The sequence below is a fragment of the Puntigrus tetrazona genome, chromosome 15, assembly GCF_018831695.1.
Source record: "Puntigrus tetrazona isolate hp1 chromosome 15, ASM1883169v1, whole genome shotgun sequence".
Classification (NCBI taxonomy): Eukaryota; Metazoa; Chordata; class Actinopteri; order Cypriniformes; family Cyprinidae; genus Puntigrus; species Puntigrus tetrazona.
The window spans coordinates 18,933,188-18,957,965 of NC_056713.1; the positions used below are offsets into that span (position 1 = coordinate 18,933,188).

General features: G+C 37.3%; 1 protein-coding gene and 1 long non-coding RNA gene across 2 annotated transcripts; both read right to left on the reverse strand.

Annotated features, from left to right (window-relative positions):
• Positions 1-1,650: 1,650 nt before the first annotated feature.
• On the reverse strand, positions 1,651-11,342 carry meox2a (mesenchyme homeobox 2a). The gene is made up of 3 exons (XM_043258191.1): positions 9,927-11,342; positions 5,786-5,958; positions 1,651-2,648 (listed from the first exon to the last, which is right to left on the reverse strand). The coding sequence occupies exons 1-3, from the start codon at positions 10,429-10,431 to the stop codon at positions 2,427-2,429; spliced, it is 900 nt and encodes a 299-aa protein (XP_043114126.1). The 5' UTR covers positions 10,432-11,342; the 3' UTR covers positions 1,651-2,426.
• A 4,764-nt stretch (positions 11,343-16,106) lies between these two features.
• Positions 16,107-22,876, reverse strand: LOC122358543. Its single transcript, XR_006252622.1, has 3 exons — positions 21,742-22,876; positions 20,864-20,953; positions 16,107-17,028 (listed from the first exon to the last, which is right to left on the reverse strand). It is a non-coding gene; the product is annotated as an uncharacterized LOC122358543 (long non-coding RNA).
• Positions 22,877-24,778: the final 1,902 nt, after the last annotated feature.

Here is a 24,778-nt window from a genome sequence, read left to right on the forward strand (position 1 = left end):
CAGGACGTTCCAGAAATCTCCTTGGTGATGCGAAAACATTCAAACAAAATATCTTTTTGTGGTTTCTTCCGTCAAAAGCAGTTGAAGCTACAACTGATTCTTTTGGCTGGACCCTCAGAATCACTGGTCCTGGTGGGCAAACGTGTCTTGATTCTCCTGGCTTGCGTTACGAATTAAAATGCAGGCTCACTCTGCGGCGACAGCGAAAACGGATCATAACAGTGTTTCAGACCAGATTTTGTAATAGAATATGATCCGTTTGCTCACCCACCTCTCAGAATTAAGGCAAGAAGTCCTGACCCTGCCTGAAGGAGAAACTGAATTTAGCATATTCTCCTGCCCCTTCCTCCATAACTTATTCATGTAAGCTCCTCGCTCGGCCTTAGCATATATTCGTCTCATAATCATGGTGATGAGTCGCAGACCCTCGCTGGATTTCTTTAGAGAAACTTTCAGCTTAAGGCGTCAAGGTGCTGAGGGTTAGAAAAATGTTCTTGACGGATTAAACTCGCAGCTGAATACACAGCAACGGTTGTGTATCAGTGCAGAGGGTCCAGACTAATTATGTGCAATTAAAGCCCAGAATTTCAGCTTCTTTAAGAGGTCCGTATTGCTCAGCATAAGAGCAGATGCAAAGTGAATCAAGTCATACGACACATGCTTAAAAAAGATTACTCACTACTATAGAGGCACACTCAAAAAAAAAGTTGTGGCACGCACTAAAGTAAATTATTTACCATTTTTCCACCAAAATTTAATTTGTTTGAAATTATTTGTTGTAATTTTGTTGTAGAAACTTAAATTCCTTTAGTCAAGACTACAAAAAAAAAAGTTTTTTCATGCATAATAAGATTTTGTCTGGTTAACTACTCTGAATTTTCTCATGCCTACCATATAAAATAATGTCACGTTAACTACATTCAGTTGCTCATGTCTACTATATCTAACAATGCAATGTTAGCTACATACATTTTTGTCCTGCCTGCTAGGTAAAATTTAAATCGTTATACTTTTAGCTAACTTGACACTACAGTTACTTCTAAATCAAAGTGAAATACTTTTGTTCTATTAAATTAAAACCATTTATATACCTAGTAGACATCTTCACAAGATAATCATGTTAAGATTATGAACTTGCCATAACTTAAAATGAATCTGTTTTAAGAAAACTGCGTTTGGAATAAGTAGAGGACACGTATAATATTTTAATAATCTGATACAGAGTGCAGGGCTCAACAGTAAGGATCTATATTCTGCTAGCTCAGCCAGGCCAGAATTTCATATTTCAGTATTTAATTTAAATTTCAAATTACACTTCTTAAATGTACTTAAAAGTGTATATAAATGCATATGAATGTATAATTTTTTACATTATTTATTCATTATTTAATATTACTCATTAGTAGACATGACCTTTCTATATATTTTTTTAACTGCCACCCCACAAAAAATATATATATATTTAATTATGTATATTATTATTTAGAAACATAAGCTTTTTTTAAACAAATCTTAAAAATGTCTTAGAAAACCAAATGGGTGGTAAATCCCATCAGCTGGACTAGCCTCAAGTCCTTACATTAGCAGACTTCGAACAAAGATCCATTATTAGATTTGATAAAAAAAAAAAAAAAAAAAAATCATACCAAGCAACATACAAAAAGTTTATTGTTGAAGCATGTGGTATTGTGTGCACATGATACAGCTGTCAGATTTTTGAAAAATAGTAATACTTATATTTACATGACATAATATCATCAGAAATGTTTTTGACGGCACGATTTTGATTGATCATTATTCTGATGACATCAACATTGTACAAAAACATACAGTAGAAATCAATTAAGGCACAGAAATTGACAGTGCAAACTAAAACATATACCTTTTCAATGGAAGATCACAATGGAATGTTGTCGGGCCAGATTGGACTGCTAGATTCTGTCTTTCAAGTAAAAAGCAGTAGAAGGGTACTTTAAAGGTGCTGTAAGTGATTGTTTCATGGAATAGCATGCAGAAAATATCCATGCAACCCGTCAGAAGTAATAAACAGCAACAAATCTGGGATGCTATTCGGCTTTGCTAACAGGCAGGGTTTTAAAATCACTTACGGCATCTTTCAAAACGTGTAAACAAATTCCATCAAACAAGCAAGGCACCTTTTTTTTTTGGTGTGAGAATTGATGCCAGGGTATCGCAAATATTCATATTCTGTATCATCCAAATGCACAACAATACATCAGTTCTGTGTGCACTACTCTGAGGCGTCACAGGAGCTTTCCTGACAGGCGTTGCGTTACCGGGGCCTCCTCATTGGCACATATGGTCTTTGTGTACTTTCAGTCTGTACTTTCGGTCCTTACTTAACATAATCCCTAACTGAACCTGACCCCAGATTAGCATCGAAAGGCGAACGGGATCTGTTTTTATCATAAGTGAGCGTGCTCAGAGCTCTGGTCGCTGTCGTGGCTGTCCTCGTTGTTGATAAGCGAGTCCGTTGTATGGTGGAGTCCAGGAATTCCCGAAAACTCGGAGGGAAGCAGTGTTCCCTTCTTCACATTGACGAGCTCTTTTTCTCTCGCTACCGCCCCCTGTTGGCCTCCTTTAACTCGCTTCCACTTCATCCGTCTGTTCTGAAACCACACTTTTACCTAGTGGGAAAGAAAGACACACGAGTTACCATGTTCTAACTGGAATCTATAGTATGGTTCCACGAAGAACCTTAAAAGGGATACTACATCTCAAAATGAAAATGTTGTCATTTATCATTATCTCATATCGTTCTAAACCCGTAAAAGCTTCATTTGTCTTCAGAATACAATTAGGATATTTTAGATGAAGGCCAGAGAGACACATAGGAGACAAATGAGTGAATGAAGTTGTTATTTTTATTTTCTTTGTGTACAAAAAGTATTATCGTTGCTTCGTAAGATTCAGATTGAACCACTGATGGAAGATGGAGTATTCTGACGATTTTGCATAATGATGCTTAAATAGACTATTTAATTTTTGTAATTTGTCTTCAGCAATTTAGTTTAATTTAGTACGCTGGCTCGCTGGTGCAGATGATCTGTTTACTGTGTTTTTTTGGCAGAGCGATTGAAGAGGTGGATCAGGCCATGACTCACCAAACTCCAGTAAGCTTATATCCCTCGATCAGGTGCAAAAGTGCTACGCGATCAGTTGACCACCCTGCTATTCTAAGGCATGATCCACGAAGTTTGGAATTGTGTTTCTCTGAGGAAGTTAGAAATATATCACGGCTTTCAATGCACGTAGCTGGCAGCTATTTCCAGATCAGCAATAACTGGAGCCCATCTGCTTTGTGGCATCAGACGTTTCCGTCTTTTCCTTGCGATTCAGTCAGAGCCAGTATTTACGTTTCCCAGAATGATGATTTAGCTGTTTCTTAAATGGTCACTGCAGTGCACGTAAGGCTCGCTGGGGGACCGGGCCACCATACAGTAAAATTTATTTCTGGCGGGGTATAATGTTTTAGATAGTCACATGAAGTGGACCGGAATTCCTCATACGCAATCAGACATGAGAAATACCAGGCTACAATCAGCAAAATTATGTCATTTGAAATATTTTTCCCAAATGGCTATCAAAGGCTTTCAATGGCCACTAGACACTAAAATTTATTTCTGGAGGGGTATGATGTTATAGACAGTCAGAATGAAATGGACTAGAATTTTTCATACACAATCAGACTTGAGGAATACCAGGCCCAAGTCAATGAAAACTGAACTTTTCTTTTGCCAAATGATTGTCAAGCCTGGTGATTAAATTCAAAGGCACATTTTACCTTCAAATTACATACACAATAATTTGTTCAGCTAATGTTTCAAGCCATGTTTCAAATTCAATTGGCCACCCAAGTTCATTACTGTCAGCACTGTAAGAATGCCACCCTAAAAATATATCTGCAACGTTTGCAATTCTTCTCTCAGCCTGAAAACATCGAGTATGTTACTGCTTACAGGTTACTGCATGCATGTCATTAGACGAAAAAAAAAATATATAAAAACCAGATTTGAATTTTCTAAAAACTAATAAATAAATAAATACCATCACTTGCATGGCAGCATTAAAAAAAATGTAAAGTTAAAGACTGGTTCAGTGTAAATGAAATTAGAGACACTCCGCAGTTGTCAATAAAACTCAGCACACATCTCGACTTCTCTTGGATGCATGTGAGAATCAAAACAACATGACACCATCTTTGCAGGACGTTCATATAGTTAAATCGGTGCAAGAAACAAAAAAAACTGCCAAGCATCCAAACAAGCCAATCAGAATGATGATGAAAACAATATTTTTGTGTTTTGAATGCTGACATTTCATAAAGTCTGCACAATTTAATTTCCAATTCCTCAACAATTAATTTTTTTTTAAATATATATGTATGTGTATGAATTATAATTTGATAAATAAATGAACAAACAAATAAATAAACACACAGTTTGTGTGTTAAGCAGTTCATAGCAAATTAATTGGACTTTAATTCTTAAGGATCAGTATGTCTATGAGAATATTTCACACTTTAACTACAATTTATTTTAAAAAATAGGAAAAAAAAAAAGAATGAATCAAAAAAAATAATAATAAAAAAAAAGTATGAATGGAATTTACGTGTGTTCCACCTAAATTAACCATAGAACTTAAAATCTAATTAGATTTTGAAAGCTGAACAGTCTATCAATATAAGTGAATGGGAATCTTTCACAGTGATTTTACATTTCTTCAAAATTTAAAAAAATATCTAAAATAATGCATATAAAAAAGTATTATTAATTATTAAAATGTTTGAATTCTTATTTTATATAGTTCAAACTGAATTAACTGAAGAAGTTTAATTATAAACTCCTAAAACAGGAATATCAATGCAGCGCTGTCTTGCGGGGACAATACATTCAATTAAGATGTTTAATTCATTTTAATTAGGCTCTGCAATATTATTATTATGATTAGTAACCATTTTACATGTGCAAAACTGTGGTGGCCCTACAGTCATAGTACTACTCCTGCCACAAAGGTCCAGAACCCCAGCAGGTTCACACAGGGATCACATTGCAGGAGACGGATTTGCTTACTTGTCGTGTGGCAAGGTTTTTAATTCTAAGCCTTGGGAATGTATCCCCAGAGAATGTAACATAATTTAAGGCCACAGATGTCACTTCCTTTTGGGATCCTTGGCTAAATGCAAAGCCTGATCAAACCAGAAGGTCTAGAAACACATATAAAATACTGTGATGTTTTGCACATATTTTAAATGAAAGAAACTGCACGGCTCATTGAGCAGTTAAAAAAAGTTATGAATGGTGTTTCGAATAAGGCCAGAAGGCCAATGATGTCATTCCAAAAACAGCAAGCATTATGTCATCTCTTTATGTCTGTAGAATTCAATAACCTTCAGTGGTTTAATAAGATTACATAGTTGTTTGCTTAAAACATCAAATAGTTACAACAACCCATATTTCTTTGGCTACAAAAAGCGTCATGTGCTATTTATTTCACATGTGGCTGTAGGAAGCACCTTCCCACGCAGAGACCAATTTGTAAGACGGAGCAGCAAGGCGGAAGTGCCTTAGCGGACAAAACTTCCTTCGCCTCTCACGTTACTTCACTACAGCCAAAAAGAGATCTTGCAGAAACATCTGGAACACAATAGTCCCAGTCCATAGCCACAGCTGGATACAAAAGCACAGAATCCGAACAAAACACAGCAGTAGCTTCTGACAGAATGATTGATGAACAGGTACGAGGTCGCGGTCGGTCATCTCACCTGCCTTTCCGTGAGGTCCAGGTTTACGGCGATTTCGTACCGCCTCAGTCTGGTCAAATAGTTGTGATGGGCGAATTCTGCCTCCAGTTCTCGAATCTGCTCTTTGGTGAACGCCGTCCGCTCCTTCCTTGGCTTGCTGCTCACATCCGATTTGTAATTCCCATCTTGGGACTCTTAAAAGAAAAAGCAAGAATGGAAGAAAGAGTTTCCAACAGTCAGAAAGGGTCGCAAAAACTTTTGAAGATCAGCATCAGCGTCAACAAAACGGCCTTTGAAACCCAATCAGCGCAATCGTTCCAATTAAATACAATCACTGCAGGGTTGAAATCCCAGAAATGTCATAAAGAAAAGCAGAGGAATACTGCCAGTCATCTTTTACGATGCTGCAATTGTTCATGCCAGCTGTTTGTAAAAGTCAACCCCAGCCGTGAGTTTTCATAAACCGCTCTATAGATTCTCACAATGAGTTGGCGCTCACCAGAACACTTTCCAAAGACTTCATTCGCCTTACTGTTAATGGAATCCGCTACCCTTGTAGTTTTAATATGGAACAAAACAGTACTGGAGGATGTGTAAAAATATATTTCCTTAGTTTATTTACCTCAAAATTTTACAAGCGTCTTTCACTCCAGCTGCCAACTCACAACAATTTTGAGTGTTTCTTATTCCCTCCCATGCTCTTGCGCTGTCATTTACGGCAAATTGCTTTCTTACTTTCAGATGTTTTTTTGGAGTGACAGAACATGAATGCATAAAAGCGCATGTATATACAATTACATGCGGTTATTGCTAGAGCTCAATTACGTCAAGTATAATCTTGAATAGGAAACATTAAAGGTCAGTGAGGAAATGTCAGATTAGACCTGCAATCCATTCTACCAAAGACACGTGAGCTTCTGTTGTTTTGACATTGGAGGAAGGAAATTTTATTCTTTTTTTGAGAGACGTGTGCCTTCATCTTGCCGTGACTCACTTTCAAAGGGCACAAAGGGCTTTTGGGTTCATTTATCTTCGGGTGTGGAGCGAGTGCTAATCCAACTAGCAATCCAAAACCCAGCTGTAAATATAGTCAGCCTTAATGAGACCCCATCTGCGAGATGCTTTGCCATTTCGACAGAAATCATCATGACATTTCAAATACATCATTTTTAAAACGTCTTTCCGAAGGTAAAATACTTTGCAGTATTCTGTTTTAAAAGAAAAGTTCACTCAAAAACGAATATTCTGGTAAATTTTGTCATTGTCATGGTGTTCCAAAACTGTACGACATTTTGTTTTTAGTGGAGACAAAAAAGAAGATTTATTATTATTTCATTATTATTTTGGACCCCGCTGGCTTTCAAACATTTGCTCAAAATGTCTTCTTTTGTGTTACACAGACAATAGAAACTAAATGAACAGATTTGACTTTTTTGGGGGGTGATCTATCCCTTAAACTGCTATCAAACAGATTTTCCCCAACAACCCCTCTCAACTGCCATTGGTCAGCCAAACAGAAAGCCCCACCCATAAACACCCGCAATTGGTTGAGTCACTGTTACTGTGTCAGGCTGGTCGGATTTTCAAACAAACGGAACGATGTTTTGAAGACAATTAGAAATAACATTTTTCTGCATGAACTGAGACAGAGAGAAGTATTTAAAATTGTTTTAATATACCCATCACCTTGAAGATCTCACCGCAGGTGGATGTTCAAATGAAGTGTCAAATCACTGCTGTCAGCTACATCACGGTGGCTATAAACACATGCCAGACGTGTTATTTAACAGTATAATTTACAAGTTGGAATTTGCAGAGGCTGACAAGGATGGAGAGTTTGTGCCATGATCGTAGCCTATTATAGGTAGTTTACATAGAAGCTGCACTCATGGTGACTCTCCTTTAAACAAATAATCATCACGTAATTTATAGCGATATAATGGCGACTGTGACGGTCCTTGATTCGTACCTAGCTGTAGCTAAAAAGTCACAGAAAAGAGTTCGGCTGAATGTGGGTCTGATTAAATCAAGCCCAGAGAGGCGCGTTTAATGCGGGCTAAACGCAGCCATCGTGGAGTGAGAAAAACCAACACGAGCAGCGTTTCACCAACAGAGCTGCTCTGAGCTTTTCCCGGCGTCCCGACACGGTGGTTACACCACAGCAATTAGGTCTGCGCCTTAACTTTTATCTCTTATTTAAAAAAAGCGTAGTACCTGGAAAAAAAGGAGAAGGATGGCCTGAGCTTTCAAAGATGATTTTAAAAACGACAGCTACGATGAAAATTTAGACATCTACTTTAATATTTTAGTTACACACACTGAGCTGAGCTTTATTGGTGGAAAAAAAGAAACCAAAATGACTATCACGCAAACCCACATGACAAAATACACGCTAGGCTGCTGTCTTCTATCCAAACCAGGCATGTGCTGTTTTATTAGAAAAGCCACATATGTTTTGAATGAATCAAACAATATATCTTAAGATGTCGACATTTTGATTATTACATTATCCATTGTTGCACTGAATGATGCTTACTATAAAATCATTCTATAAAGCAGAGGCTTTTATTTTTTGTTACGCCATAGTTACCCTGAAATTAAGGCTGCCTTCGATATGTTCGTGTTTATGCTAGAAAGGATATTAAAACATTTTAGAACTTAATTTTGCAATAGAACAACCCAAAAACACATACAATTTGAATTTGACAGGTCAAGAATATATATGAAGAACAATAAAAATTTGTCTATATATATATATATATATATATATATATATATATATATATATATATATATATATATATATATATATATATATATATATATGTATATATATATATATATATATATATATATATATATATATATATATATATATATATATATATATATATATGAGATATATATATATATATATATATATATATATATATATATATATATATATATATATATATATATATAAAACCTTTCCAGCAGTGGAACAAGTGTATATTATGTTAATTTCAGGATGGCACAAATGAATATAAATCAACATCTGCAGGACTGCGGCTCTTGTGTGGACATGAACTTTGTTTTAAAGGGCAGAAAGTAGTTAAAATTCCCTTTGAAGTAACAAGATCGTAAAAATACTTTTTATGATCCATTTTATGCAGTGTTAAATTGATTTTCTAACAGTGGTGGCAGCTATTCCAGACAAAACAAATTGAAGATGTCCATTAGATTAAACCAGCTTCTTTTGCAGTGAACCCGAAAACTCTTCAGTTTACTTCATATCTCCCCGTCCGTTTTACTCATCAGCAAACCTAAAAATAAAGTAACCGTATATTCCCATTCCGATTCCAACGTGCAAACAAATTATATTCAAAGAGAAAGCTGCTTCACAGCACTCCTGTCATCTAACGTTTGGCTTTTTGTGTTAAGTGCCAGCACAGGCGTCCCTGTTCTCTCTCCCAGGCCATGGCATAAGTTACTTTACCACAAGCGTTATTTTCTGCTTGCCAGAAAAGTGAGGAGATGAAACAGATGAGACTAAACGTGAATCATGCGTGCAGTTAAATGCCCACACAAGAGTTACAATCTGCCCTCTGCTAGCCAAAATAATTGCTTCTGTGCGTGTCAGCCAACACCTACAAAAAAAACACGGCTCCACACTGACGAACACTGCATTAGAGAATCATTTTCCGAAAGCGCTAGTACTGCACTTAGTCTGATTGGGAAGGCTTTTAAAAACTGACTTATTCAGTTACAATAAAAATTACATTCTGGAAAACATTTTTCATAACGCATAACGTCATATGTTCTTGCGATATGCAAAAGGGGAAAATATGCATTTTCCAAAAGAAAGTACATTTTAATTTTATACTTTTTGGGGGGTATAAATATCACTTATATGATATTATTGACAGCAAAATGTAAAAAATGATTAGATATTTACATTTTTAATTTACATAATTCTTTCTCTCTCTATCTATCTGCACAGCAACAACATACACATATAATTAGACTTGACAAATGTAATTTCATACCATCATAATACTAACAATATTGCGCAATAAAAAAACCTCCAGACTTTCTATAAATAAAATACTCGTTCAGATCAGATACTTTGCTTTCAATCTATAAATAAAAATTAGTTTCAAATAAAAATTGAGTTTCTTACCAGAGCTGTCACTTCTCCGTTTGCTATTCCTTTTCTCCGCCTCGGCTGGAGACATTGTATGACGTCCGAAGTCCCCTCCGGGAACGCAGGAGGCCCCCGAAGGCACCCCTCCGCCGAGGCTCGGGGTGCTTGCGCAGAGGCTGGGGCCCCCCGGGCCCATATCTGAAGATCCTGAATCAGGGGCCGAGATGCCCAGTCCTAGACGGCCGCCGGCTGGAGAGGCTCCGGCCGTCTGCGGTATGTGCCATCCAGTCTGCTGCGGCTGGGGTACATGATGATGATGCTGCTGGGACATGGGCGGCCCTCGCTGGTGCCCGTGTCCCCCAAAAAGCCCCCCATCCTCACCCGGGTAACCGCTCACGATGCAGGTAGAAGCGGGAGAGGAGGTGGAGAGGTCGGGGTACGAGGAGAGGTGCTCAGAGCGTCCGTGAAGGGCGAAGGCGGGGTGCAGGGCCTGCGGAGGGGCGTGAGGGCTGCGCAAACAGCCGAACAGCGTGTGATCCATCGCATGCACCAAACCAGACGCTAGTGGAAGAAAAACCACAAGAAAACTTCCCAAACGGCAGAAACACAAAACGCTCCGTTGCTTCTCACTTCAAACAGCGTCTCCTTACAAAAAAAAAAAAACGAAGGAAAAGGAAAAAGTGTGCCTGTACACGTGTGTGTGTGTGTGTGTGTGTGTGTGTGTGTGATAATCCCATGCACGTTGCGATCGAGAGTTGCCAGGCAGCGCAGCTGATGATGATGATGAGAGCTGGGTCTCGGTTGACAGTCTAGAGCAGACTGTGGCCCAGCTGAGAGGGAAAGGTGCTTCCTAACAGTGGCCGGGCTTTTGGGCAATGGGCTGGGACTGAAGGAGGGGTGGGAGATGTTATAAATAGGGCCGTAACATGAGAGGGAGGCTGGGTCACAGAACCCCGCCACAACTGTCCACCGAAGCCAGCCAGTCCAGCCCCGCGGCTCCATACATCTAAAACATGACAGAAAATAACAGGCAGATTTTCACTTCGGCCCTTTTGTGTGATTTGTGTTCGAAAATATGACTTTTTCTTTTGGTCCCGAAAGACAAAACGCAGTTTGCTTGAGAGGGTCGGAGCAGCTGAGAGAGGTTAAAAGTGTTAATGGGTTGCTGATCTTCAGCACTTTCTCTTCTGTTGCGAGGATGATTTAGTGGCTTCTAGCACTGATCTCCTGTCCTCTCAGCTGTAGATCTTTTTTTATTGGAAGGATGACAGTACAAACAGTCCTGTCAAAATTTTTGTGCGGTCCATCAACAAACCACTTACAACATCAATACAGTACAAAAACTATTTTTTAGCTACTATGTTTTTTCTGATATATATATAAGTATAAAAAGGTTCTACTGTATTAATTTCAGAATAATTAGAATTAAATTCTAATAATTTTGAAATTAATGAAGTACAAAATTATTTGAATTTATTGCTTAAAAAAATTATTGCTTGGGTCAGTTAATGTTTTTGGCCTTTTTTAATATTTTCTAACGGTCAGCAAATTTATGATTATGTTGGAAACAGAAGATTCTTCTTTGGTGAAAAATAAAAAATAAAAAAACTGATTAATTTGAAAAAAAAAAAAATTATAAATGTCTTTACAATAACTTGTCTTTAAATGTAACCTTGCTGAACAAAAACATCTTTTATTCGGCACTCTTAAACAAACTTTTAAAAGTAATACTTTTTTCTTCAATATGTAGTTTGAGTGAAAATAATTTAAAAAGCAACAATAGTATTAGTTCAATTATACAGATATACACTTTTATATGTTTTATTCGTATGTCATTTTTATTTGATAATATATTTTCTAAGCTACTTTAAAAATTGCGTATGTTTAATCTTTTTGCGAGTAGAGTATACACACGTAGACCCATACAGTACGTGCAGTACCTTTTATATAATCCAACAACATATACCGTATGAATTCACCGACTTCCCACTTAAATGAATAAAAGGCTCTTTATGGAATATCCATTAGCTATAATCTGCGGTCATGGTAGTGTATCACAGCTTTAATCAGAGTAACAGTGCTCATCGCTCCAGCATCGCCGTTCAAAACGTCCCAAAAGAGACAGATGCAGTGCAATGGCGCACAGAGCGAGGCCTTTCTCCGCTCACGGGTAAAAGAAGCGGAGGAAATCAGATGCCTTGTTGGGGGAAATAGCTTTAGCAGATGGGGAAAAGAGTGTGGAGTCGGGGCCTTATTTAGAGAGAGCGGAGAAGACGAGAGACGGTCATTCTCATCTCTCACAGCGCCGCGTCGCAACGCCGTCGTCTCGGGTAAGTAACACTGTTTATCCTGCTTATTAGCCAAATTATCAAGATGGATCTGGATGCTGTTCGCAAAGGTTTGTTTTTCTCTTTCGCTATCCGTCATGCCTTCTTGCTCACAGCGGCGCCCCGTGACCTGATTTACCGAGGCCCGACTTCATCTCACTTTTGAGGTGACAAAGAGAAAAAAGTTGCATAGAAAGACATGTATTCGAAGGCAAGAGAGAGGGAGCGCGAGACAAAAAAAAAAAATGAATCAAAGACGCATTACAGTGCGATATGTTTGAAGTCTGTAAAGATCAAATCAGCTTTTGCCGGGAGATTTCCATTTTGCTTCGTTAAATCTAAATAAATACAGAAAAAACTGTTCAAAATATTTGTAATGGGTCTGTAACGTTTCATTTCAGAAGCCTTTGAACAAATTATGAACAAAATTATGAAGTAAATAAATGCAGTTTATTTTAAATATTCAAAATAAATGATTGAGCATTCGGTAGCTCTCTGAGTTTTGCCAAAGCACAAAAGTGAAAGTCAAGTTTAATGCAGTTATAGAGAGAACACAGTTACATGTAAAGTTATATGAAGAACAAACGTATTTAATATTTTTGCATCAAGACACGTGGATATCAGCCTTAATCTAGTTCTGCAATAATATAATGATCTGCCTGATTTTAATATCACATGTATTTTAGGTTCAGCTTTTTATTAATGAATAAGGGAAAGTGTATCTTACGTCCATTAAAAAACAAAAAACAAAAAAAGAAAACGTTTTCCTTCATTTAAAGAAGGTCTCTATACTGTAACCGATTAATTTTAAGTCTTTTAAATAACATAAAGCATAATAATTATATAATTTAAATAATGCTTTTTATTTATGCTTTCATAACGCATAATTGCTTTTATAAATGTAATTTCGATTAGCTGCTTGTAGTGTATTTCAACTATTATAATTTGACTACTTCTGAAAACTTTTCAGCACTACACAAATTACGGCAAAAACACAAGACAGACCCGTCTCGGCAGGATAAAAGATAGAAGGATACACAATTAAGGAGCTGAAATGAAAGGACATGTCTGCATCTGTTCTACTAAAAGCCACCGAATAGTAACTAGAATTAAAAGCAGATTTTACGAGCACGTAAATATGAGATGGAAAACGGTCATCCAGTCTGGGTTTGGACTTTTTCAATTTCAATTGATTTTCGCGCATCCACAATTTTCTTCTTATTGCACCCAGGACTGCTGTACATATGTTTCTGTTGTTGATGCAATTTAAAGCACTTACTATCAACTGTACATTTCACTGAGTAAGATGTGGAGTTGATTTTGTGGATGCACAGTTACAGCTCTGAAATATTTGATGTGCTGTCAGAATCTCAAAAACATCTGTTGGACAGTTCTGCCACACTGACATGATTCTCATAATCACGCCGTCCCAAAGAAGTCAAGTCTTTCATGGGTTTTTTGTCCAGTTAAAATCTCGAATTTATTTCATTTTTTAATTAAAAATAAATACTTTTGTATATAATTTTTTTTTTATTAAATTTGAATGCAAATATATTGTTTCTTATAAATAGTTCTATTAAAATTGATATTAATAAATAATCTTACATTATAAATGTAATGTTCCATTGTTTTCTGTGCCTCTCTAAAGTGTCCTTAAATGCAACAAAAACCTGAGAAAAACATGGTACTTTTGTACCACCATGTTAAAATGTACAATTAAATTTAAATATCCTTTTCTAATAAATAAATATAAATACATAAAAGGTACTTTTGTACACCTACCTTTGTTAAAAATTGTATTTAAATTACATTTAAATTTGAATATTATTTTTTTAATTTAACAAACAAATAATTTGAGATTTTAAATGCAATATTCTGCTGTTTTCTGTGCCTCTTTAAAATCTCTTACAGAAAAAAATAGGGTACTTCTGTACCCCTAGCTTTTGTTACAAATCATACATACCATAAAATGGAATTTAAATAGCCTTTTCTAATAAATAAATAAATAAATAAGCAAAAAACAATACTTTTGTATCTTTAGAATTACATTTTCTAATGAATTAATGAATTAAATAAATAAAAATATGCTACTTTTGTACCCCTAGCTTTTGTTAAAAATCATATACGTAACATTTCTGACTTTAATTAAAATGGAATTTAAATATCCTTTTAAAATAAATAAATAAATCAATAAATAACATCTTTTCAAAATGATTCTTTTAATTATATATATATATATATATATATATATATATATATATATATATATATATATATATATATTAAAAAGAATCATCTGTCAAGTTAACAACTGGCTGTTATAGCAGATGAAGCAGTCTGTGTGTTTATCTAATAGATCCACTGATGCACGAGTTACTTTAGTGGTTTATCTCTCTCACACACACACACACACACACACACACACACTCAGCCAGCAGTCACGGATTCCTCTGCAGCATTATGAACGTGTCCTCAGAGATGATCCGGGAGGTGTGCTTTACACACCGACCGAACGCAGTAAAAAGCCTCCATGCTATTCCTCGTGTTGGTGGTACAATTTGTGTCTAATAAATCATGAAAGTATTTGACTGTAAAGTCCGACTCTCTCTGCTGTTTGTCACACGCTCCAATTAATTTAGTCGCACCCACCGGCTTCTCCGGCCACAAACGCTTTTGAAGACTCCAACAGCCAAATACATCACTAAAAGTCTTTTGTACCCCCCCGGTCCACCATACTGTTTTAATAAATCCTTTCATTTCAAAAAGTGAAGTCAACTTTTTATGATTTAATGGCTTCCTTCTCACTGTCGGTGCCTATGACGAAGGCCAAATCCCAGAGCGCTGGAGACTCCCTGTCCTTAATAGGGGGCTTGGGAGGTTTCTTCCTATAGAGGACTAATGGATTCTCAATGTGAGGGTAGGACTTCATCACGAAAAACCCACTCTCACTTTATACGCTATTGCAAGGTTTCAATGCCATTCAAGTTGGAGTATGATGGCCGTTACTGTACAGCTTTGTCCTTGGCTTCTCATCAAGGAGTAATAATTAGTCAGACGGTGTTTAATATGTAAATGTCCTTGCTGACCTCTGCTGGTGTGTTGTTGGTGTTAACTGCCTGGTTACTCTAATCGAGCTAATATGGCAGTGTTGCATTTCAATACACAAAAATAATTAGTATTTACATTAGTTTCTGCACTGTTTTTAGGTCACTATCAAGTATGCTGCTCGTTTAAAAAGGGCGCATAGGCTCAAACTACTATGCAGATTTGTGAAAGATATTTTTTTAAATATATATTATTCTTTATTCCCACACACACACACATATGCATAATTACATATATATATATATATATATATATATATATATATATATATATATATATATATATATATATATATATATATATATATATATATATATATATATATATATATATATTTATTTATTTATTTTAATATATATATATATATATATATATATATATTATTCTTTATTCACACACACACATGCATATATATATATATATATATATATATATATATATATATATATATATATATATATATATATTCATACATACACACACAGTACTCCTATGTACATGAACCTTTACAGAAATTACTTTTTATTTGAATATAATAAAGTATAATTGAATTTAATAGTTTTAATTAGTTACTCATAGTAATAATTAATTCAGTATTTAATTATTCAATTCAATTGTATTTTATTATATTAGTAGTAAATAAGCACATATTAATGTCTTATTCTATTTAACCTTATTCAATTGTATTTTATTATATTTATATTACATTTTAAAACATTAAATTAAAATTAATATGTAATTAAAATATTATAGTGCCTTGCACATTCAAATCTTTTGTGGGTGTATGAGAGGAAAGTGGAAAATAAAGCAGGAAATATATAAATGCCACAAACCACACAAACTTAAATGATCACAAATGGTTTTTGTTTTTGCCTTCTTTCTCTCTTCCCTCTTTTTACATAAAAAAAAAAAATAAAATCGAATAATACTTTTTGTGGTAATGCAATTTTGAATGGGGCATAGATTTGTCTATTAAATTCTACATTTAAAAAACAAAATAAAGTTTATGGAGTTCATGAATAAGATGAAATGGTTTATGAATATCAATATAGCATATAATCTCATCTCATTTGCTAACAAATTATAAATGTTCGTGTGCATGAACCGTTACGCGAATGTCTTCCGTTGTCAGCAACCGTTTTATTTTTAAGCACCATAAAATAAGCAAAATATCAAAAAATACTGTGATATATATTGACAGCATAATTATGTTTGTCCACAGCGGCTACCACTAAACGCCTCTTTGGTATGGCAAACATAATTTCCATTAAACAGATGCGCATCACCCGTCAGGACAGAGCCAAGCTAAAATAGCAGGTTAACCTCCTTGTGCTGTCAGTCATACTGTGATCCAGCCCAGCAGAACTCACTGACCCATGCATATTTTGTCCTCACTGGGGTCACACACACACACACACACACACACACACACACAGGAGTTCTCAAGGGAGGCATTACTCTAGCGTTCTTGCCTGAGAGTGGGAAGTGGAGCTCTTGAGCATTTCCCCATTTTGCTGCAGGACAATCCCATCATCCTCTAATCAAGCCTGCGGTTTAATAGCCAACTCTAACTCGATCCCATCTCCATCCTCGTTCAAGGGTCGTGACGCAGGCTCGGGACAATAGAAGGATATTGAAACACTTCGGCATCCACTTGAAAGTCCCGATTTCTCCTGCCAGATCAGTCAGCGCTGGACTTGTTTCTTCTGCAAAGAGACAAGTACAAAATGCAAAATGAATGTGCGCCTGCTTAACATTAAAAAAAAAAAAAAAAAAAGGTCACTTCAAATACTGAAAGAAATGACCTGTAGCCTGTAGGCTCTATGGAACAGAAATAGAGAAATTTGGTTACCACTTTATTTTGGGGTCTCTTAACTAGTTGCTTATTAGCATGCATATTACTAGAATATTAGCCATTTATTAGTAGTAAATAAGCACATATTAATGCCTTATTCTGTATAACCTTATTCTGCATCCCTAATCCCAATATCTACCTTACTAACTATTAATAAGCAGCAAATTAGTTTTTTTCTGGAAGAAAATTTGTAGTTAATCGTGAATAAATGCTACCAAAATTTCACTATTAAATTTCAAATGGTCACAAATATTGATTAATTTTCAAGTTTTTAAAGTCCTATGACAGACATTGAATTAATTTTTTGATGCCAAAGACTCTTAAATAAAATTATTTTTCTATTTGAGAGACCCCATTAAAAGCTGAAGAATCATGAGACAGTGAAGACTGGAATAACGGTGCTGAAAATTCAGCTTTTCTTCACAGCGATGAATAATATTTTAAAGTATATTAATAAAGAGGTTATAATATAAAATTGTAATTTCAGTAATATTTAACACAATTAAGTTTTTTCATCAAATAAATACTGATCCCAAACTTTTGAACAGCAGTGTAAATACACAATTAATTTACAATAATTAAAGCAAGAAAAAAAATTAGAAAGCAAAATTAAGCTCTATTATTGAATACTAAATGTTATATATATATATATATATATATATATATATATATATATATATATATATATATATATATATATATATAAAATTTTCAACGAGAATGCATTAAATTGATCAGTGAGGATTTCAAATAAATGATTAAATATTTATATAATAATAAATCAGCACATTAGATTTTTGAAGGATCACGTGACACTGAAAGCGGGCATAAAATTTTGCTTTGCATCACAGGAATAAATGATATATTAAAGACAGAATAGAAAGCGTTTTTTAAATTGTAATGATATTTCAGAAAATGGTGGTTTTACGGTATTTTAGCTCAAATAAAGGCAGCCAAAGACTTTCAAACACATCGGCCTCAAACCTTTAAACGGCAGGTTATATCTACATTATAAACGCATATACATATACATATACATTTTTAATCCTTTTAAGGATTTTTGAATTTTTTGGCTTAATTAAAATGATTAGCCCGAGACCTGGTTTGAAATGGAATAGATATACATTAACAAAGGATCAGCAGAAAAGATGTTTTTATCCACGCCTGTGAGAAATATCAGTACGATTACGACCACCGTAATAATATACAGAATGACGAATTAATTTTAACTTGTCGACAGCAAAATGATTCAAAATGGCAAGCTGCTGTAAAAAAAAAAAATGATGTTGAGGGTTTGTATGAGCAACAGTCAGAACCACTAAAAATCCAGTGATTTCAGCACCCTTTGCTTCGTATTAATATCAGTCGCACCATCGCTAGCTCTGGCCCCAGACTTTTTTTTAAACACATGATAGATCTCAGGCGAGTTTTACTGAGCGTACGAGGGTTACATAAGCAGGGCGGGAAAACGAAGCGTAAGGTTTAAACGGAAGAGACAGATCCAGGTCCAACCCCTATCCAGACCCTCTCTAGAGATTCATTAAGAACAGAAACTTCCTGTCTGACCCAACATCTGCCTGGCTGGTCCCAGAGAGAGAGAGAGAAAGATGAGGAATATTTGTGGGGACAAAAAGAAAGTTTCTATAAAACTCTCTTAGAACAGGTCCTTTTCCTGCATATCGCAGATGTGGATGACCGTAAGGCAGAAAAAATTCGGTGGAACTTTACTTCACGGAGACATCCCTCATTGTCAGCCCGCTTGGCCGAGTTTGAATACAATTCTTGATTTAGGGAACAATAGGGAGTTTTGTCAGACAGACGGGGGCGTAGAATAACTTCTCACCGGAAAGCGAAGCGTAGGACGATCTCGAAGGGACGCGAGCGTGCTTCATTAGAGCCGCATTATGAAACGGGATTCTCCGCTTTCACTGGAATTTGGAGGTTCGAACAGACGCTTGCCAAGCATGTGCTTAGTCCGCTTTTTCCGAGGCCGAATCGAAACGTTTTCACGGGAAACGGAGTCGACCGCACGCGGATGTAAGCGGAAATGCTAGGGATCACAAAGCGCGTGTAAAAACGCTCACCCAAAAGCGAGAGGCAGCTGTAAAGAGGGGCCTCGGAAGCATGGGCCGTCAGTTTGGGCCCGCAACGACAAATCTGTGAAAAACTGATTATTTTTTTTTTTTTTTTTTGCAAAGAAATTAATGCTTTTGTTCAGCATGGATCAAATGTGACAAAAAAAGACTTCCGGTTTTAAAAGGTTCCTATGCTAAATAAAATGCCGTTCTGTTTTTATTCACCAAAGAATGTGAGAACTAGAAAGTATAGCAGTTTCCAGGAAAATATTAAGCAGAACAACCATAGAAGCTTGTTTCTGCCACAGGATTAATGGAGAGTTTATCTAACAATACAGACTTTTCTCCTCCCAATTCAGAGAAGAAAAAAAAAAATAATAATAATAATAACCAGGTCATAATTGCAAGAACGTCTGAATTTTCGCAGAATTCAGAGTTGAATTTTTTTCTTAGAATTCCAAGTAGATTTTTTTATTTCATTCTCAGTTTACTACACATCTTCCAATTCTGACTATTTTTCTGAATTCACATTTTTTAATTTTCTGAGTTTATATTTCACATTTCTGAGATTACATTTAGCAATTTTGACTAAAAAGTTTTGCTATCTTTATGCTAGCATAAAAATTAGCTTCATAGATTTACTGTATTTTTATATTATAGGAAAAGCATCTAAAATTATATATATATATATATATATATATATATATATATATATATATATATATATATATATATATATATATATATATATATATTTTAGATGCTTTTCCTTCAATAAAAAGTCAAAAAAAAGTTACTTTTCTCTTTTCCTTTCTTATGGAATGCCAGCCTTGAATTTCACGGATCTTCCCGCCTCAATCTGGTCTTCTGTTCCTGAGAGCAACAAACTGTGCTGACAGTGTCACAAATCAAGCGGATGAATTATTTACCGCACTCTCACACTTTCCCATCAGTCACAGGGCGCACAAAGGCAAATCCCGTTGCTGCGTAATCAAGACATCGTTATCCTTCCACCTTCATAAATAAACAGTTTAAAAAGACGGGGCGGAAGCAGATAATGAACGCGTCTCAGAGCGTGCGCGCGTATTGAAGTCGGCCGAGACACGAAGGCCTCTGGATCCCTCGATGCTTGTGGCGCAGTGTGTAAATAACGTTGATCAAACGCCTCACGCTGCGCTATTTTCTCTCTAAATGAAGTGAATCGCATTTGATTAGTCGAAATGAAATGGGCTTATAACTATAGGAGCTATAATTTAGCATTTATCATCGCAAAAAAAGGCCAGATGCAAACCTGCACCTCCAAATGGAGCACCACAGCGTAGCGTTTCGTGACTCCAACGGCAGACTGGCCTTATTATATAAAACAGAATTCCCTTTACAACAAACTTGGGCTGGAGAAAACGTCTTTTCCAACACAGATAATATCCTAAAGGACAAAAACCTAAATTATTGGCTTTGACATTGCGGAGAGGGAGCGTAAGCTTCTGAGGTTAAGGCAGGGAAAGCGCCGAGCATGTCTTGTGTTTTACGGTCCGTGCTGTATGTTTCTCTCACAGAGTTTGGATTTATTTTAGTTTCTCAATAGCAGGACATAAATCACTCCTGTCTTACCCTCTTCTTTCTGTATTTGTGCATTGCTTCACGCTCTCTTACTTTTCTTTCATACCATCCTGTCCACTGCTTTTCCCCCAAGTATGTTCACTGTAAAAAAAAAAATATATAACAATGATTATAATATTAATAAAATAAATTCATTAATAAATAAACTTTTAAATATATACACTGACAAAACCTTATATCGGAAACAGATTGTAAAATTAAAGGCCACATATTGTTTCCAAAATAAAGAAACAATACAATGATGATGTTATTGTATGACATACCGCAAAACAAATAAATGAATAAACGGTATAACAACCTATTGATACATTTACAATTCTTATGTTAAAAAGCGTAAATCTGATTACAAATCATTTCATAGAATAATGAATTATTCCATCTGAACTTACCTAGGCCTACATAACTGTTATAAAACAACATAATCATTTAAAGCCGTCATAACTGGTTTTATATGAACAATAAACAATGCAATAATACAATTAATATCAAATAAGTTAACTAAATACATAAAAAGCCATGATGGGCATAATACAAAAAAATTGTCTTTTCACAGTTTTACATTTTTACAGTTTTTCCAAATACTTATATATACACTAATACTTTATAACGTGTGTTTTATATATATATATATATATATATATATATATATATATATATATATATATATATATATATCATTTACACACACACACACACACACACGCATGCATAACTTTCGCTACCCAAAGCACAATTCTTTTATCAAATTACACGAACCATCCCATTAAACCAAATATCATTTTTAGCGAATATGGTGTAATTTTTTTTTCCTGTAATAAGTAAAAAGGGACAACCCTTTGACTCTGACTGGAACAGACTGACTCACTCACTCCACAAAGGGTCAGCGATCCTCTATCTCTGCGGTCAGAGCAGGGTTGTGTCCGTCCCCTTCAGAGAAGGTCCTGTTTTTCCTCATGAGGAAGAATTAGCCTCTCAGACATTACCACAGCCAGCCTGCGGTGCGCAGCTTTAGGGCGAGTGTTTCCCTGCTTCGCCACAGTCTGTGGCCCCATGGGCCCCCGTCCTGCCCTCTAATTAGATTACCCAACATTCCCAATTTCGTCAGGCGACGCGCTGGGCAGTCTTTACCTTCAGAGAGCTGTATTACGGGGTCTTAAAGAGAGGAAATGACCTAAATGGCTGTCAGACGGGATTTTGTTAGACCCGATGGTGTACTGACAAAATCACATCTGTGAAATCACAGGCGTCAGGATGTAAAAATGCTTGCTGTATTTGTGTTTCGTACCACGACGTGACTACAAAAATACAGAGAGACGTCACTGGCAGGTTTTTGAACATAAAAGGTATATTATAAAATGTTTTTTTCTATATACGGTCCAGTTTTGAACCCCGCTGACTACCATTGTAACATTGCTCAAAATATGTTTTTTTACTAAATATAGGAACATCACAGGTTTGGAACGAAATGAAGGTAAGAATTTTCATTTTTAGGTGAATGAATGCAGTTTTACGAATTAAAAAGGAAAATCAGAGGAAACGCTAACCTTTGATGCCTTCATCATCCACTTGGCCTAGGAAACGACAACTTAGAGCAACTATGAAACACGGCCAAAAGAAACACAGCAAAGCCTTCACAAAATCAGATTTACACGTGTCGGGCATGCAGATGATTCTCAAGAGGGTCTTCTGATTTCACAAGACAGAGGTGCTGGATGTGAGTGATGTTCGGTCATTAATCATCTTTGCAAACCAGCAGGAGGCAACTGAACAGACCACAAGGCATATTTGAGAAAAAGCCTCACAGCTTACACTGATACTCAAGTTTCATTCAGCATCAAGCAAAAGAAGCACATTAACATTTTTATCGAAATTTATCGGCATTATATTTTCTACAAGTCTAACCTGCTGCAGGTCTCAGCTTCTCCTCCTAAATATTATTTAGCATAAATAACAATTCATATCTTGTCTACCGGTAAATACTTATTATAACTGTGCACCTGATTTATTCACCCAGCCTTTATGTCTATTCATCCAGAACCAAGTAAATGTTCGAATACATGCTGAACACATAAGGGAATTAATTAGTACAAAAATAATAATGAATTATATATATATATATATATATATATATATATATATATATATATATATATATATATATATATATATATATATATATATATATATATATATATATATATATATATATGTGTGTGTGTGTGTATGTATGTATATATTGTGACGAGTCGGCTGCCCCTCCTCTTTATTGTCACCATCACCCCGTCCTTTATTCGCCGCCCTTCACCAGGCTCCCGACGGGAGTGGGTGTGTTCGAGAGGAGGGGCGTGGTATCGGTCAGGTCTGGCGGCGTGTGACGAGGCGCACCTGAAGGGGATTAGCCTTGTCACCGTCGCCGTTAAATACCTGACCGCGTCTCTCCTCGGGAGACCGGTCTCTTCCCCCGTGCATGCACGCTGGTGTCCTCGTGGGTCCAGGAAGGGTGCGTGAAGGAGCTCGTCCCGCCGCTAGACAAGCGCGTCGTGGGACCCCGTACAGTCCAGGCGACGACTGCACCCGGATACGGCTGACGGGCCAGGATGCCGAGCCGTTAAATCCCCTAAATCTCTGACGACCGGAGGAAAGAAGCGACGGAGATGCCGCGGAAGAAGCCGCCGCCCCTCGCGCCCCCGAACAGGAGAGGGAGCGCGTGCGACCGCCGGACTCCGCCCCTTACCTGGACCCTGCCCCCTGAACACTACCTGACCTTCCACAATCCCAGAAGCACAACGAGGGCACCAGTTTCCCCTTTTATTTGGACACTTTTCCCCTTGGACACTTTATTTTGTACTATTTTTGTTAATAAAAAGCCTCTCCGAGGCCTGACGCCACGCCCACTGTGTCTGTCGTTGGCTCCTCCCGTCACAGTGGTGGAGAATGCAGGCAAGGCGGAGCTTAGACGGCACAGTTGGGCGACATCTGATGACGTCATCCCCTCTCGCTGGTACCCATGCCGGGATGGAGGAACAACGGAGACTCGCTCCCAGCCACCAGGAAGGGTAAGTGACGCTTGCTTATGGTCATTTACCCGGTGGCTGGTTGAGCATTCCGACTAATTCCCGGTTTCTCTGTCCCGGTGCGAGAGGGGAGTTGCCCGGAGAGGAATCCCTGCCCCGCCCACTCCGACTGCTGGAGCCTGGTTGAGGAAGGTAGCACTCCTGCGTGGCGGCGACCGCCTGACGGGGTTGACGCTTGGGGAGGGGAATGTGACGAGTCGGCTGCCCCTCCTCTTTATTGTCACCATCACCCCGTCCTTTATTCGCCGCCCTTCACCAGGCTCCCGACGGGAGTGGGTGTGTTCGAGAGGAGGGGCGTGGTATCGGTCAGGTCTGGCGGCGTGTGACGCAGGCGCACCTGAAGGGGATTAGCCTTGTCACCGTCGCCGTTAAATACCTGACCGCGTCTCTCCTCGGGAGACCGGTCTCTTCCCCGCATGCACGCTGGTGTCCTCGTGGGTCCAGGAAGGGTGCGTGAAGGAGCTCGTCCGCCCGCTAGACAAGCGCGTCGTGGGACCCGTACAGTCCAGGCGACGACTGCACCCGGATACGGCTGGCGGGCCAGGATGCCGAGCCGTTAAATCCCTAAATCTCTGACGACCGGAGGAAAGAAGCGACGGAGATGCCGCGGAAGAAGCCGCCGCCCCTCGCGCCGAACAGGAGAGGGGAGCGCGTCGACCGCCGGACTCCGCCCCTTACCTGGACCCTGCCCCCCTGGAACACTACCTGACCTTCCACAATCCCAGAAGCACAACGAGGGCACCAGTTTCCCCTTTTATTTGGACACTTTTCCCCTTGGACACTTTATTTTGTACTATTTTTGTTAATAAAAAGCCTCTCCGAGGCCTGACGC

Bases quoted from the DNA above. Each gene is read 5' to 3' on its own strand.
- meox2a (XM_043258191.1), bottom strand. From the start codon at position 10,431: ATGGATCACACGCTGTTCGGCTGTTTGCGCAGCCCTCACGCCCCTCCG. The intron at 5,959-9,926 runs GTAAGAAACTCA...TTTTCTTTTAAG, and splicing joins ACGGAGAAGTGACAGCTCTG to AGTCCCAAGATGGGAATTAC. The intron at 2,649-5,785 runs GTGAGATGACCG...CTTTCCCACTAG, and splicing joins TGGACCTCACGGAAAGGCAG to GTAAAAGTGTGGTTTCAGAA.